Source organism: Herpailurus yagouaroundi, unplaced genomic scaffold (assembly GCF_014898765.1).
Source record: "Herpailurus yagouaroundi ecotype Mexico unplaced genomic scaffold, PumYag 199, whole genome shotgun sequence".
Classification (NCBI taxonomy): domain Eukaryota; kingdom Metazoa; phylum Chordata; class Mammalia; order Carnivora; family Felidae; genus Herpailurus; species Herpailurus yagouaroundi.
Window position 1 is genome coordinate 12,561,452 of NW_024412430.1, and position 17,321 is coordinate 12,578,772.

The 17,321-nt window shown below is 48.2% G+C and overlaps 1 protein-coding gene across 3 annotated transcripts in view; it reads left to right on the plus strand.

The window, feature by feature from the left end:
• DOCK8 (dedicator of cytokinesis 8) overlaps window positions 1–16,144 on the plus strand; it is a 176,049-nt gene extending 159,905 nt beyond the window's left edge. For all 3 annotated transcript variants that reach the window (XM_040449418.1, XM_040449421.1, XM_040449419.1), the window contains exons 44-47: window positions 1,988–2,131; window positions 3,409–3,515; window positions 14,551–14,721; window positions 15,043–16,144. In XM_040449418.1, the coding sequence (XP_040305352.1) occupies window positions 1,988–2,131; window positions 3,409–3,515; window positions 14,551–14,721; window positions 15,043–15,103 (483 nt within the window). In that variant the 3' untranslated portion in view covers window positions 15,104–16,144. The remainder of the gene's footprint in view (window positions 1–1,987; window positions 2,132–3,408; window positions 3,516–14,550; window positions 14,722–15,042) is intronic.
• Window positions 16,145–17,321: the final 1,177 nt, after the last annotated feature.

A 17,321-nucleotide genomic window follows, 5' to 3' on the forward strand; every position in this document is an offset into this window, starting at 1 on the left:
AGTAGCCCCATGAGTTGGTGGTGAGCTGGAAGAAGGGCCCCGTGCGAGGTAGAGGAGGAGACCAACTGACTTCTAGTCCCAGATTCCCCCCGTGGCTTTGCCCAAGACACTCACTTCCCTTCAGTTTCCTCGTCTACATACTGACAGCGAGGACCCCTTTCCCTTCCCTGGTTCTATGTACCGAAGACTTTGAACCGCTTGTGATAGGACTGATCAAGAAGGTGTCTCAAAATTAGGCATAGGGTAAGCATTTTATTTTACTTAAAAATACCTAAGTGTACATTTACTTGCCACTCAGTTTATAGAGGGCCCCAGCCTTCCCTGTGGTTTGGGGTTGGCCGATGACAATTCGCCTGTGTCTCTTGTATAAACCCCACCCGTAATGCGCTGTGCCTGATTTTCAGTTTTCATTTCTATAAAGCAGAGGGGGAGCTTAGAGATACTTGCTAAACAATACGAGGGCAGAGTCCTGGATTTTCATGACTTTTTCGCCCCTGGCCTTTTACGGTTGTCTCACGCACACCTAATATGACAGGAATCTTTATAGCAACTCACTTTCATGATGCCCTGCCCCAGCATACGGCTTGGTTTTCAGAGAAACAATTCTGTTTCTTTCCACACCCACAGTTCATCGGCTTATGCATTATTTAATTAGATTAGGTCATTAAAATAACAAGCATAACAGGCATCATCAAGTGGGTGAACACACAGAGGTGAACTTTGATGAACAAATACCTCATCGGGCAGGAGCAGAAGTGACTGAGCTCACTGCCCACCGGCTAGGGTGTTCAGCAACCACATCAGAGAGCGGGAGGTGAGGGAAGTCCTGAATGAGTGACTTGATTAAGTGGAGGTTGGTCTAGAAGGCATCTCTTCTATTTCTTATTGTTTTGGACTTTTGAACATGAGGGCAGGGAGGCCAAGCACAGGAAAAAACTCATGGTCCCAGTAAGAGTCCTCACAGCTTTATCTTGGCCATCGCTAGCTCCTTGAGAACCTCAGTGTGTTAGATTGCTAGGACTGTCGTAACAGAGGACCGTGAACCGGAAATGTATGGTCTCACAGTTCTGGAGGCCAGCGTCCAAATCAAGATGTTGGCAGAATTGATTCCTTCCAAGGGCTGTGAGGGGAAGGATGCATTCTGGGCCTCTCTCCTTGACTAGTATATGACTCTCTTCTCCTTGTGTCTTTATATCCTCTCCTTCTATGTGTATCTCTGCGTCCAAGTTGCCTCTTCTTGTGGGGACACTTGTCATATAGGGCACCCTTATGACCTCTCTTAAACTTGATTACCTCTATAAGGACCCTGTCTCAGATAAGGTCACATTCTGAGGTACTAGGAAATTAGGACTTCAGGATATGAAGGGAGGACAGGGTGGCCCTGTGACTTTCAGAAAGGACCCTACCCCAAACCCACAGAACTTGGCAACTAGGAGATTGACCCTTAAGAGGATTCTACTGACTAGGAATTCACTTTCAGAGTGAGTTGGACAAGACATAAATAATGCCAAAATCATGTATTATGGCGGGGGAAAAAAATCTTTTAAGCACGGTGCTTCTGATACCTTTTCCAAATATAAACCAAGTAACTTGTTCAATAATGGGAAAGAAAACTGAAAAGCGTAGCAAGAACATGGATTTTGAATGCGGACATCATTGCAATTAAATTCTGAGCTCCCTCCTCAGGACCTGTGTCATTCTGTGGCACTTAATTCACTGTACAAATCCCCCCCTTTGCTGTAAAATGGACAGAATGCAGAGGCTGTTTAAAGTAGTCAGCGAGAAATGTATGCCAAGTCCCTGGAACACAGGCAGTGTTCCAGAACTGTTGGGCCTCGCCTACCTCTTCACCCACCCAGAACATTTTGACTTACTCTGAAAGCCTCCTTAACCAGCTTCTTCAGATCCAGGTCTATCATAGCCCCAGGTTCGTCCGTGGCTTACGAGACCAGACGGTGACTTCCCTACGCTTGTGTCTTATATTCAGTTTGTTTTGACGCCAATTGAAGTTGCCATTGAAGACATGAAGAAGAAGACCCTCCAGTTAGCGGTTGCCATTAACCAGGAGCCCCCCGATGCCAAGATGCTCCAGATGGTGCTGCAGGGCTCTGTCGGAGCTACTGTGAACCAGGTGAGCAACCAGCTGGCCGCCACTCCTCTGCTCCTCTTTATTTTGGTTTTCGCTATATGTCTACACCCTCCCTCCCTGAGGTTGATGAGGAGGCCGATCCATGCATAAATGGTACCCCTAAACTTAGAGCCGCCACATACGAGGCTTAGAACACTTTGAGGGGGCCCCTTCTGCTTCATGTAACAACCCCCCGTAGAAGAGAAGTCCCAGACATGAGCGGGCCACGTTGAAGAGAAGTCTTCACTTTGAGGCCAGACCTGGCGGTATGCTCCAGATCTGGGGTCCTGTTGCAGAGAGCTGAGTCATGCCCAATGGAGGCAGAGCTGTTACAGAGCTTGAGACCAACCGAAGGATGTCTGCAGGAGAGACGGGGAAGGGTCGGGACCATGCAGCCCCTGGGTCAGTCACCAGATGAGCCCAGCATGCCAGGGGCCTTGTCAACCACCGTGACCAGGGACCAGGCTTCCCGTGCCAATTCAGACCAAGCCAGATGTTCCCAAACCCATTAGAATCCTCACTCCCAAACTAAGCATGCAACTCAACCAGTCTCGGATGCAGGGAGGTGCTAGCTTCATACTTTCTGTCCGGTAAGCATCCTTAATTTCAGATCCATATCTGCTCTCGTCTACACCTCCACTCAAAAGCTCACTGAGTATCGTGAGTTTTTCCTCACTCAGTGCAGCCAGACTTCCCTGCAAAAACCGTACCCGGATACTATCGAGGGAGCAGAAATAGCCCAGAGGAGAAATGACTATTATATTGCCAAAATCAGAAAACAATTAGGAAGTCTTTGCTTTAAGTCCTGATCCTTTGATGAAAATGGAAGGCCTTACAAGCCCGTGACCATGAACTACATATGTACTACTGTGCACATCTCTGACTCAAGCCACCAAATACACAAAATGGTGCTCACCACCAGGGCAGCCCGAGAAGTAAAGGTGAATGGATGGATCAGAACAATCCCCATTTTTAGAAAAGGAACTCGAACTACATCCCCCGTGAGGTGTTACCTTTACACACGAAGATCCTATTATTAGCAGCTTTGATTAAGAAAATACATGTCTCCTAACCTAGTCTCCTAAAACTCCGGACTCCTAAGAAATCAAGGTTTCCTGAGAAGTTCAAGACCTCCCTTGCTTTTTTTTTTGTTTTGTTTTGATTATGATCAAACTGACCCCAGAATTCATTGCTCAAACGGAGGAGTCGCTCCAAGATTTTCTCCCAAGTAATTCAATTTTCATTCCAGTGTCCTATTGTTTTGTTACTTTTCCCACCAGGGACCATTGGAAGTAGCCCAAGTGTTCTTGGCCGAAATTCCAGCTGACCCAAAGCTCTATCGACATCACAACAAGCTGAGGTTATGCTTTAAGGAATTCATAATGCGGTAAGAAGGAAAATGGCCGGGAATGCGGGAAAACAGTGGCTCTCGAGGTGTGGTCCCCAGACCAAGCAGCTACAGCATCACCTGAGAACTTGCTAGAAAGGCGAATTCTCAGGCACCAACCAGACCTGCTGAATCAGAACCTCCAGAAGTAAGGCCCAGCAGTCTTGAATTTTAACATGCCCTCTGGGGATTCTGATGCACAGTCAGGTCGAAGAATCACTACAGTGGGACAGTGATACGTGGGCTCCTATTAGGTAACTGACATTTAAACTGTAAAATACTTTCATGTTTATTGTCCCATGTGTGTCTCACACATCAAACAGGTATTATCACCAGCCTCGTTTTGCAAAAGGGGAAACAGAGGTTCAGAGATGGGAGGTGATTTTGCCTAAGGCCACATGGCTAGTTAGTAGGAGAGCAGAGTTCAAATTAGGACTAGGAAGTTAGGACTTCAGGATATGGAGGGACTCTTGAATCCAGTTGGATTCTTCTGAATCCACATAGCCCACACCTCCATCAATGTGCTGATTGTCCACAATGCTTTCAAGTCCTCAAGGGGGGGTGGCACGGTCTTTATAATTTTTAGTATCACACAATAACTTGTTTTTAGAATCTTAAGAATAGGCCCTGCCTCAAATTTGGTAAAGGCAAGATTCTAAAAGTGGGTTTTTTCAAAGGTATGGTCTCTCTGGCAGTTCCCATCGCCAGACAAGCCTCTGCTCCTGAATTCTGCAGGGGAGTTGGCATCAACTGTTCAGGGGGTGCCCGGATGTCAGTGGGTTGAGCATCTGACTTTAGCTCAGGCCATGATCTCATAGTTCGTGAGTTTGAGCCCCGCATCGGGCTCGCTGCTGTCCGCATACAGCCTGCTTCGGCTCCTCTGCCCCCCTCTCTCTCCGCCCCTCCCCTGCTCATTCTCTCTCTCTCTCTCTCTCTCTCTCTCTCTCTCTCTCTCTCAAATGAATAAACATTAAAAAAAAAAATAAAACCTAGCCTGTTCAGGCTGCATAGGTCTTGCAAACACAGGGGTGCATCTTTGAGCGTGGTTGACAAGCTCTTGCAATACAGACAGGTCTAGTGGGGTCTCCTGCGGTCCTAAAATGAAGCATTGTGAAGGATGCGATGGTCTTTCTCCCATAAGAGGGAACGACATCAGGAGAACATACACCGGTATTTCTTTTCATCCAGAACCTTGGTGCAGCGGATCAGGTACAGGAATAAACTCAGCTTGGCAAGTGGAGAATAAAGGAGGCTAAAAGTGGAAGTTTGTGAAATTCACTGGAGATTCATCAGAATGCTCGCGTTGGGTGAGACTAGAGATACCCCTCCTCCGCAGGCTCTGGTGAGAGATCTGCCCCACTTGCCGTGTATGGAGGGGACTCACTTGATCCTGCAGTGAGCCACTGCTGTGTCACGATAGCATGTATCTGTGCGTCTGTGGGTCTGTGCACACACCCACACACATGGCACACACAGAGGTTATATTTATTAACGCCTCGGCGTTTGAATTGGGTCCTGGATCTGACACAATTCTGACATGACCCCAGAGCTACATTTTCTACAGTAACCAGTGCATGTTTAGAGACCAAAAACCTAGAAAAATATTGGGGGAATATTTTTTAAAAAAATCAAATGCCTCTGCACGTATTTTCATTGAAAATTGGTTATGGAAACCCCCGGGTGGTTCAGCCAGGTGAAGCTTCTGACCCTTGATTTCGGCTCAGGTCGCGATCTCGCGGTTCTTGAGTTGGAGCCCAGAGTCGAGCTCTGGCGCGGGCAGCGTGGAGCCTGCCTGGGGTTCTCTCTCTCCCTCGCCGTGTCCCTCCCCCGCTCACACACACACTCTCTCTTTCTCGAAATAAATAAACTTTAAAAACAGATAAGTACGTAAATAAATGTAGTTACGGCTGGAGACCCCTGCAGCTGGCAGCGGCCCAGGCCTCTCTGAGCCTCTGACACACTTAGTGGGACAGAGGATGATGACGCGGGTGTGATGTCAGTTGCGGACCATACAGCTGAGTGTCCCTGTGCTCCCTAAAGGGCACGGGAGAGCTCCCGCTTCTCAGCGGACTCGGGCAGCGGGTGGATGAGCCCCGACTTCCAAGGGGAACATGAGCGGCCCTTGTGATGCCTTTTCGCCCAGAGCGGAAGCTGCCGCCCGCCAGGTGCCCCGCAGCCGGCCCGCCAGGCAGCGGCCTCTGACTCAGCTCCGCCGTCCTGGGCCTGGCACTCGGGCCACCGAGGCAGGTGCTCACCCAGCCGGGCCTGCCAGGTCGGGCCCTTGATCCCCTCCTGCCGTTTCCTGCGATAAGAAGGAACGCCTCAGGGTTTCAGAAGCCGAGATGGTGAGATACACCATTCTGTTTCCTTCCCCTGCTCCCCAAAGTACTCAAGCCATTTTAGACACGGCAACGTGAGCCAATCTGGGCTTTTTAGTGTTCTTCTTCTTATGTTTCTGTCTTAGCTCGGGCTGATGTAACCAGATCCCAAAGATTGAGTGGCTTGAACAACAGACATTTATTTCTCAAAGTGTTGGAGGCCGGGGAGGCCAAGAGGAAGGTGCTGGCAGGCGGGGTGGCCGGTGAGGGCTCTCCTACTGGGAGGCCCCGTGGTCACTGTACCCTCACATGGTAAAGCGAGGAGGAGGAGGGAAGCTTGCTCAGAAGGGCACGAATCCTATCACGTGGGTCCCATCCCCATGGCCTAATTTGTTTATTGTTAAAAATATTTTTACTGTTTATTTGAGAGAGAGAGAGAGAGAGAGAGAATCCCACACTGTCAGCCCAGAGCCCAACGTGGGGTTCCATCTCAGGAATCGTGAGATCGTGACCTGAGCTGAAATCAAGAGTTGGACGCTCAACTACTGAGCCGCCCAGGAGCCCCCCTCCCCCCATGGCCTAATTTAAATCGAAATTCCTCTTACAGGTCCTGCCCCCAAATACACAGGGGCTTGAACACAGGAATTCGGGGAGATACAAACATTCAGTCCGTAACATTATCTGAACTCTCTCATCCTTATAAGGACTAAGTGACTTTTAAATTTACTTTTATATTTAAATAAAAGATCACATCCTCAATGGCTGTGTTAGGGGACGTAGTTTCAAATTCACCCAGACAGGGTCCTGTTGCACATCTGGTCACAGACTCAGAAAACAGGGTGTTGAGGGGTGCTGTTTTTAAACTGCAGTTAGGGTCTGTGAAGAGGAAGGAGGGAGATTTTGCCCCAAGGAGCCAAAGGAAAACCAACGTGTATAACGTAGGTAGAAACAGAAGCAGGAGGTAGAAAGAGATTTCAATGTTTGATAGGAAAACAAAGCCTTAAATATCATGTGAGGTTGCTCTGAAGCAGGTCAGTGGTGGGGACACAGTAATGACTTCTGTCACTTTTCCAGGGTTACAGAGACCTTATCAGCGGGCCAAGGACTCTAGAAAACAGCCAAGTGGGACAGGTTCCACGGCCGTGCAGGAACAGTGCACGTACATACCCCCCATGCACACACACACAGGGCTCAGCCCCTCCTTCCTGTCTCCTGCAATGATTCTAAAGAAATCCATTTTTGTTACAATGTGACCTTGTCCTTCTCTCTTAGCACCCCCACCCCAGCCAACTCTTGTGATCCAGCTCTGGGTCTTCAAGGCTGGTCCCATGCTGGAGGGTTGCTGGGGCTGATACGGAATGGGAGAATATCATACAAACATTTGAGCCCCAGGACTCTGTGTCTCTTTGGGCCTGAAAGAGGTTGAGGCCAGGGTAATGGCACTAAAGACTATCTTGTAGTCCGATCTGGTGAACCGTGCCCCTCTGCCTGGATTCTAGTGTGTTCCTCAGGTCCTCAGAATCTACTTCCGGGTGTCAGATGTGAGACCCAGACACCTTCCCAAGCCTGTAGCCCCAGTCTAGTCCCCCCACCCCCCACATCTGGCATTAGGAGGAGGGAAAAGGGCCACTGTACCTTCCATGAGGGAGATGGTCACACAGGCCCAACCAGAGGAGGTAGAGGGGGCTCTGAGGGGACAACAGAAAGATCCAGCCACTGCCCCTTGTCTGCCCCGGGGCACGCTCCCTGCCCCCACCGTGCCTCACCCTGTCAGTCTCATGAGCAGACCCCTCTGCCCCAATGTCAGTCTCATGAGCAGACCCCTCTGCCCCAAGGAAAGCAGGCAACGTTGAGAGCTACTTGGCTAGGTCCTCCCACACCTGATACCGTTTCATCCCCATAAACCCATTTTATAGATGAAGGAAATGAGGTTGAAGAAGGTTATAATTAGCCAAGGTCACACAGCAAGTAAGTGGCAGATCCAGGATTTAAACTCTTCACCCTGGACAGGCTCCCCTTGGGGTCTGGGGTCTAGGTCTGGGTCTGGGGTCTGGCAGAGGCAGGCCGGGGAGGCAGGAGGTGAAGGGGCCGAGTTGGAGACACAGGGAGGTATGCCTGGAGGAGCCCACGGTCGCCTCACACCTGCTGCAGCTGTCCCTGCACAGGGGCCACGTGTGCCCTAGCGCCCTGCCCCCAAGCCACCCTTCCTTTGCCTTAAAGGGCCGGGAGCACAGTCCTCAGTTTCTCCAGTGTCTCTGTCAGATGCTCCCCATTCCGGGCCCGAGTGGACACTTGCTAACGAGGTACCCGGAAGAAGCTGAGAAAGGCAGAACACTGCCAACTGGGGCTCGAGCGAGAGCACCTGCAGCCGGGTTCAGGCTGGGAGGCCAGCGTCTTCCCGGGTGGAACATGAGGTGTGGGGGGCCAGGAGCATGGGCTCCCCAGCCAGGCTGCCTGGGTTCACATCCCCTGTGCCTTAACTAGCTGTGTGACCTTGGGCAAGCTACCTAACCCCAACTTTTTTTTTAATGTTTATTTATTTTTGAGAGAGAGAGAAATCAGGGGAGGGTTAGAGAGAGAGGGAGAGAGAGGATCTGAAGCGGGCTCTGCACTGACAGCAGAGAGCCCGATGCAGGGCTCGAACCCACAAACCATGAGATCGTGACCTGAGCTGAAATCGGATGCTTAACCTCCTGAGCCACCCAGGCACCCCTTTTTTTAAATCCCTTTTGAAAAAGTTTATTTATTTTGAGAGAGAGAGAGAGAGAGAGTGAACACATGAACAAGCACATAAGGGGGAGAGAGAGAGAGAGAGAGAGAGAGAGAGAGAGAGAGAGAGAGAATCCCAAGCAGGCTCCACACCATCAGCACAGAGCTGGATGTGGGGCTCGAACTCACGAACCGAGAGATCACGACCTGAGCTGAAGTCAGACGCTTAACTGACTGAGCCCCCCAGGCGCCCCTCCCCACTTAAAAATGGGAATTATAATAGTAACTACCTCTTAGATCTAGTGTCCGGATACGATGAGCTAATACACAGGGCTTAGAATAGGATTGCACATACTAAGTGACCAGTAAATGTAACATCATTCGGTGGGACGAATAGAGACCCGATCAATTGGAATAGGAAGCAGAAACTGAATTTAAATATAGAAAGTGAAGTTTAAATTTAAATGGAGCATTTGTCCACCGCTTACTTCTGTGCCTTCATAAGGTTTGTACCGTAAGACACGGCGGGGCCGAGGGGACCGGAGCCTGGGAGAAACAGGACTCTGGATTTGCACCTGCTGTTCCCACAGGTGTGTGGCTCAGGACAGAGCTCAGCATCTGTTTGCCTCTTATTTTCATTAACGGTGAAAAATGAGGGACAGGAACGTAAATTCTCCAGCAGTTCATCATTCTCCTATTGAGCAAACAGTTTTTGTACTCGGATTAGCTCCATCAGAAGTCATAACCACTACAACAATCAGCGTTCTTACACATTCTGAGCATCACTCATTTCGGCTTCACAAGCACTACGAGGTCGGCTATTATTGCCGCCATATCACAGGTGAAGGAGTAGGCATGGAGAGGTTAAGTACCTTGCCTAATGTCACAAAGCTAATACACCCCAAAGCAGGATGCAGAGGTGACTGTCTAGACTCTTAGGGACCCCAGAGTCTAGAGTCTAGACTCTTAGGGACTATTCTGTGCTGTTCTCTTTAGGAACTGCCTTCAGGTGCTAGAAACGGAGAATGGAAGGAAGATGGGTTTCAATAAGCTAGAAACTTGTTTTCCTCTCGCATAGAGTAAGATCAGAGATTGTCACCCCAGAACTACGCCACCAGTGTGGCCTCTTTCCATTCTTTTGCTCGGCCATCCTGATTATAGTGCGTCCAGCCTCATGGTCACAAGATGGCTGCTTAAGGCTCTGGCCATCCTGACCACATCCTTGGGAAGCATCCAGAGTAGAAATGAGGAAACAGCAAACATCTATGCCCCTTTAAAGAGCTTTCCTGGTGACTTTATCTTGTATCTCATCAGCTCTCCATATCCGGTAAGGGAGGCTAGGAAATGTAATGTTCCAAGTAGGCTCACCACGTGGAGTTCCATCACTAAAAAATAGAATGGATTGAGGCAGCAACTCCGGTTTTTGGCAATCCCAAGGGACTGACGTGCGGGCTGTGCTGAAGGAGCATCACAGAGGAGGGAGGCCGACAGATATACAGAGGTGGAGGGCTACCTGACCACCCTGTCTGTAGGCAAGACCCCTAACTCCTTACAGAGAGGCCCCAGGAAGTGACCGTCAGCAAGAGCCAGGAACATGTTCTGGAGTTCAAACTTCCCGAAGCTCTTTGTCCACATCAGCGTGGTTTCTGTGGGACTCTGGCTGCTGGAAAGCCCCAGGCACATCTGCTATAAGAAAATGCTTGTGTTCCGTGAGGTTACCAACAAAGGAGGTGGGCTTCTGAAAGAGCATCACTGAGTGAGAGCAGCACACTTGAGTTGTACATGGACCTGATGAAAATGTTACAGGCAAGGCCAGTGAAACAATTATTTACGACGTAGTTCTGTGCTACTGTGTAGATTTCCCAAGAGAAATGGCTGTGCCCAGGGAGGTGTATTTAGTGCACGGCTCTCTTTATTTATGGATTTAAATTAACACAATGGAAATTATTTTAAGTTTAATAAAATCCAGTGTACATAATCCAAATGGAAGAACGGAGGAAACACAGAAAATGTGTGTGAAACAACATATAAATTATGAAATTTGTTAGAGTATGGAACACCTCGGCGACTCAGTCAGGTAAGCATCCGACTCCAGCTCAAGTCATGATCTCACGGTTCGTGGGTTCGAGCCCCGCATCGGGCTCTGTGCTGACAGCTCGGAGCCCGGAGCCTGCTTCGGATTCTGCGTCTCCCTCTCTCTCTGCCCGTCCCCTGCTCGTGCTCTGACTCTCTTCGTCTCAAAAATAAATAAACATTAATAAAAACAAATAGTATTTAAAATTTGTTAGAATAGAAATTAGTATTACTACTACAAAAGCTAGAACATTTTCACCCCACCTATTCATAGATTTGTCTTTGGAATGCTCTGTTTATTTATTTTTTTATTTTATTTAAATCCAAGTCAGTTAACAGGTAGTGTTATAGCGGTTTCAGGAGTAGGATTTGGTGATTCATCACTCACCTGTAATGCTGTGTTTATTTACCGCTACCGAAAAACACAGAGGCTTAAAAGGACAACATCTACTTATTATGCATGTGGCTCTAGGGGTTGGTGGGCTCAGCTAGGTGGCTTTCACTCAGCCTCCCAGTGGCAAGCAGACAGCCGCTGGGGCCCGGATCACCTGAAGGCTTCCTCACTGTCTGCACTGAAAAATACTCACCCAGAAGGCGGTTCAGGATTGCCACAGTGCCTGCCCCACGAGACCTAGCCAGGCAGAAGCCACGTTGCCTTCTATTACCCAGTCCCAGAGCATCACCTCTGCCACACTGTCCACTGGGGCAGCCACACAGGACCACCTCCCCCTCGATGGAAGTGTCACAAGGTTCTGGAAGCGCATACAGGATGGGCAGTTATTGCTGTGACCAGTTTTGAAAGCTACGACCTGCCACACTCCAGAGGCACGGGTCTGCCTTAGTATCAAAGCTTCTCCCTTAGCCGACTCCACGGCCCCAGGAGGTCGTACGAGATTATCATTCCCATTTTACAGATGAGAAAACTGAGGGTGTCGGTGTTTGAGTCATCGTGCTAATGCGTAGCAAGTGGGTGTCAGCTCCAGCTCTGCCTGCAGGTAAAGCCAGCTTCTGCAGGCCTGTTGTCGTCTGTCACCCCACCGGGGTCTTGAAGTCATCCTGAACCTGATTTTATGTTTCACATGGCGGTAGCTCGTGGAACAGTTACTCGAGAAGCAATAAAATAATAATAAGGGATGAGGTGGATTTCCCAGGATTCAAAGGTCACACACCTCCCGTTCCCACCGCTTCTGGAAACCTTGGACATGCCACCTCAGGCATCCTACAATTTGCCTCGGTTAATGGCAACCTTAAAAGCTAGGGGAATCGGGGCGCCTGGGCGGCTCAGTCGGTTAAGCGTCCGACTTCGGCTCAGGTCATGATCTCACGGTCCGTGGGTTCGAGCCCCACTTCGGGCTCTGTGCTGACCGCTCGGAGCCTGGAGCCTGTTTCGGATTCTGGGTCTCCCTCTTTCTCTGACCCTCCCCTGTTCATGCTCTCTCTCTCTCTCTGTCTCAAAAACAAATAAAGCTTAAAAAAAAAAAAAAAAAGCTAGGGGAAGATCCAGTTAAGGGAGCTCTTTTGGCTTGTGTCTGAGTTACCAAATCCTTCTGCCACAGGCTCATTCTAGGGGGAAGCGGTGATCATGGGTTTATTTTTGCTCAGGCCAGGTAGCGTTCCCCTGTCACTCAGCCACATTCTACCCTCTTTACCTTTGATGGTTATCCTGAACATGTGTTGAGTGGTCATACCGAGGGTTCGGGTAACAAGGTCCCCATGACTGAACCCACACCTGACACCGCTATGGGGAAAACAGTTTAAACCACACTGATGGCCCGAATGCCATTATCTGAAGCAAAATAAAGACTTATTACTAATTTCGCAATGTCAGCTACGTTTCAACCATTAGGTCGTCCTCCAAGGTCTGTTGATTTGTAAGAGTCCTTGGGTAGAACAATGTAGAATAAAAGGCAGGACTTTATCACGTTGACACAACATGATTTTCTTCTTCGGTATGAAGCGTAAGCTGTGAGGGACCCCGGAAACACGAGGCTTGACTGTCTCCCAGTTAGATCAACACAACGCGTTTTAACGATTTCCTGTCGATACTCTACGGTTTTACCACAGTGGAGTTGGGTGTGGGTCTTCTCTTGTCGAGGAGACGATTCGTGTCTGTTTGCGATGCTGGAAAACTGTCAGCTGTCATCTCTTTATTTATATTTTTATTTATTTTGATGGGGGGGGGTAGAGAGAACTCCAGGCGGGCGCCTCACTCTCAGTGCAGGTTTTCACAAACACTGAGATCATGACCTGAGCTGATACCAGGAACCGGACGCTTAACTGACTGAGCCACCCAGGCGCCCCTTAACCAATTTTTTACATTTTTAATTCTTTTTTTTTTTTTTTAATTGCTTCGGTGATTTCCTTAGGTCTGTCGTATAGCTCCTGTGTTTTCCATTTGTGTCTGGTACTTTTTTAACCTGTCCATTGTGACTTTGCTTTAGTAACTATATTTTTACCTTCTTTTTAATGTTTATTTATTTCTGAGAGAGAGAGAAAGAGACAGCACGAGTAGGGGAGGGGCAGAGAGAGAGGGAGACACAGAACCCAAAGCAGGTTCCAGGTTCCGAGCTGTCAGCACGGAGCCCGACGCTGGGCTCAAACTCACGAACCATGAGATCATGACCTGAGCCAAAGTCAGACACTTCACTGACTGAGCCACCCCGGTACCCCTAGTAACTATATTTTTAGATCTAGAAGTTTATCTGGTTCTTTTTTGAAATTTCCCTAATCTCTTCTTTCGTACTCTCCAATTTTTTACTCATGAATTTTATGCATTTTATTACATCTCTGTATTCGCTTTGGTCTTTTCTATTGTTCTGTCGTCTCAGATTCTTATTGGGTTATTTATTCTGCTTGTTGCCTCTCTTGGTTCTCCCTCATGATGGGTTGGTTTCCTGATAATACGCTTTGTGACATTTAAAAAAAATTTTTTTAATGTTTATTTTTGAGAGAGACAGAAACAGAGCATGAGTGGGGGAGGGGCAGAGAGAGAGGGAGACACAGAATCTGAAACAGGCTCCAAGCTCTGAGCTGTCAGCACAGAGCCCGACATGGCTCGAACCCACGAACTGTGAGATCATGACCTGAGCCAAGGTCGGATTAGCCAACTGAGCACCCTGCTTTGTGATGTTTTATTGTGAGCTCATCCCTTTGGCAAGGGTCACTCTTTGTACAGGTGGGTGGCCCATGAGCCCTGATTGAGAAAGGGTTTCTCTAGAAGCAACTTGACATTAATTTCCATCTGAGCCCTGCATATGTCAGGAATCTTGGTTGCTTTTTTTTTTTATTATTATTGCTTATTTATTTTTGAGAGAGAGAGAGAGACAGTGTGAGCGGGGGAGAGGCAGAGAGAGAGGGAGACACAGAATCTGAAGCAGCCTCCAGGCTCTGAGCTGTCAGCACAGAGACTGACACAGGGCTTGAACCCATGAACCATGAGATCATGACCTGAGCTGAAGTCAGATGCCTAACCGAGTGAGCCCTCCAAGCGCCCCACACTTAGCATGTTCCATTCTGCAACGACCCTGGGTTTGAAACCTGGACCCACCCCTTCCTCACAGTGTTATCTTGGGCGAGTCACCTGACGTGGCTGAGCCTCAAAGACGACACAGAGCCACAGACTTTCCAGATTTGTTGGGGAAATTAATCAGATAATGTATGGAAACCTCCTTGTATGGTGCCTGGCACCAAGCATCTCACAGCATCGAGATCGCCTGGGTCATCACTCTGTAGAGATTCTCATTCCTGAGATCTGATTCCTTAAATCTGAGTCCAGAAGTCTGAATTTGGAAAGGCTCCACAGGCCCCCCTGATAGGCTAGCAAGTGTTTACACTCTTGGAGGTAGTGGAGGAACGTTAGATAGTAGCTAAGCACTTCACGCTCCTGTGAAGCAAAGCCTCATTCCCCTCTCTGCCCTGTTGTGTGTGTATCTCAGATGCGGTGAGGCCGTGGAGAAAAACAAACGTCTCATCACGGCGGACCAGAGGGAATATCAGCAGGAACTCAAAAAGAACTACAACAAGCTGAAAGAGAACCTCAGGCCAATGATCGAGCGGAAAATTCCAGAACTCTACAAGCCGATATTCAGAATTGAGAGTCCGAAGAGGTGAGTTCGGGGCAAGGAGGCCTCTTCCTGGGGGATAAAGGACAGTGATCAGGCCCGGCCGTCAGGGCACGCTCTGGTGCATGGGGCATCGGAGCACTGGGAGTGTGCCTGGCTTAGAGAAGTCTCCAGAACCGGATCTGTCCCGATTCCATCCTGCATCCTGAGTGCTTACCCCCCTCCCTTCTCCTTGACCTCCCTGGGACCCCTTCCTGTGATTACCCCCTCCCTCTCTTTAAAAGGCTAAGGGATCTTTCTTACCTCTGTGTTTTTTGTTTTTTTTCTCTCTCTCTCTCTCTCTCTCTCTGTCCTTTTTAATTTCAGAGACTCCTTCCACAGATCTAGTTTCAGGAAATGTGAAACCCAGTTGTCACAGGGCAGTTAAGAAAAGCTGTCTTCACGCTTGGAGACTGAGGCCCCCGTGACCCTGGCGAAGTGCTCGCTGGTACTGAAAACGAGGGACATTTGCCACGCAGGACCGACCGCAGGCTCCCTGACAGAGCCCTGGAAGCTTCAGGATCCGAGTGACCGTGGGGATTCCATCTAAATGGGGTCTGATTAGATGCTGGCCATACTGAGGGATCGGGATAGTGGAGGGTGGTTAATCAGAAGTGCCAGTGTATTTATCAAAGCATGGTTCTCCCAAAACTGTACAAAACAAGGCCTATGTGGCATCTCCTGTTGAATGGTCAGTCACGGTCTACGGGAGAGATGACGTCTTCTGGCCATATTTGGATTTACAGGATAACCCCAAATCGCCCAGGAGAAAATGGAAAAACTGTCCACCGTCCTATTCAAAGTGAACTTCAGTCCTTCCCTGTTTGTGGGAAAGTAGGGTGAGCCGGCAGGTGGGCAAAACATAAACATGTTCAATAAATGTTCCAGGGGAGTCCTCACGCAAAATCTAAAAGTCATCAAGGTTGGAAACGTGGGGGTAGATTAATTATTTGCGAACTCGTCACCTTTTTGGTCACAGCGGACTGATTGTGCAGTTATTTTTGCTGGATTGTTACTGTGTGTTAATTTAACAAGCGTGTCGAGAGGCGCACTGGACACGGTGAGTTAGGAGAGCCACGGTACTCCGCGACATTGACTTGCATCGAAACAGTTCTCCTGCAAGACTCCGCCTTTTTTCTTAAGCTCCTTCTCGCTCACTCTCTCTCTGCTCCTGTCTGGGACCAAGTTTATTTTTATAAAAGGATAATATCTCTGCTTTCATTTCAGAAAATTGTGCTGTCCGTCAGCATATGTATGTATATCAGCTACAGAGTATATTCAACGTTGACTTCTTTTGACAAAGAAGGAGACAGATGGACGCAATTATTGTTTGAGAATTAAATGGTCTATTTTTCATGCAGCTGATGACCTTGACTGGTACTGAAAACGTAATAAGAATTGCAAGCAAAATGCTTCCCTTTGCAGCTCATGTTTTTGTTGTTGTTGTTTTGTTTTAATTTTGACAACTCGTAACTCTTGGAAAGCATTGCAGAGAAGACGAAACATTTTTATGCCATCAGGCCTCTCAGACATTACTATCCAAGGTCTCACTTCTTATGCCGTGTTTAATTTGGTATTCCTAAGAGAGAATGTAATTTGGATAACCCAGAACTTTTTAGTTTATACCATCAGGAATGTATGAACTTATATTCTGAAAGAGGTCTTTTTTATGATTATTATTATTACCAAAACTTTACTAGTTTAAGTGGCAAACTTTTTGTGTTTTAGGCATTTGGGGCAGAACTCTTTCTAAAGTAGATTATACACTTAATTGCTTTTAAATGAGTACATACGATATACGTTAATTCCATATGCTGTTTAGCATCTTTTGTGGGGGAGGTCTGGATGAGACCAAGGTCAAATACATTGTCACTGTCCTCCAAAGCCCGCCAGCTTTAGTGAGGAAGAGCATCCACACGCATGTGGCCACAGTACGGAGCAGACTAGAACAGGCCCTACAGAGTGTAACCTTTTAGGGGCACCTGGTGGCTCGGTTGGTTAAGCATCCGACTTTGGCTCAGGTCATGATCTCACGATTCGGGAGTTCGAGCCCCACATCAGACTCCGTGCTGACATCTCAGAGCCTGCTTCAGATCCTCTGTCCCCCTCTTTCTCTGCCCTTCCCACGCTCACGCTCTCTCAAAAAGAAACCAACTTTAGCAATGCCTGGGTGGCTCAGTCAGTTGGGCATCCAACTTTGGCTCGGGTCACGATCTCACGGTTCGTGGGTTTGATCCCTGCGTCCAGCTCTGTGCTGATGATGCAGAACCTACTTGGGATTCTCTTTCTCAAAATACATACAACTTTTAAAAATTATAAATAAATGAACATTAAAAAAAGAAGACTAACCTTTTGTGAGTCAAAGATTGGCCATCACTGTCAACATCTATTATATTTTGCCCTCAAACAAGTGTTCGCTGTGAAGTTATCTAGGGTTGTATTATAACTCAAGAGCCCTAATAATCCTAACTGCCTAAGATATTCCTGATTAAATGTCCCCTGCATTTTCTTAGGCTCTCTGGTACCACAGTGGGTGCTGCTTAGTGACAAGTGCAGGGACTGGGTTAACTGCTGCATTCCTGTCCCCTAACCCAGTGCTGAACTCA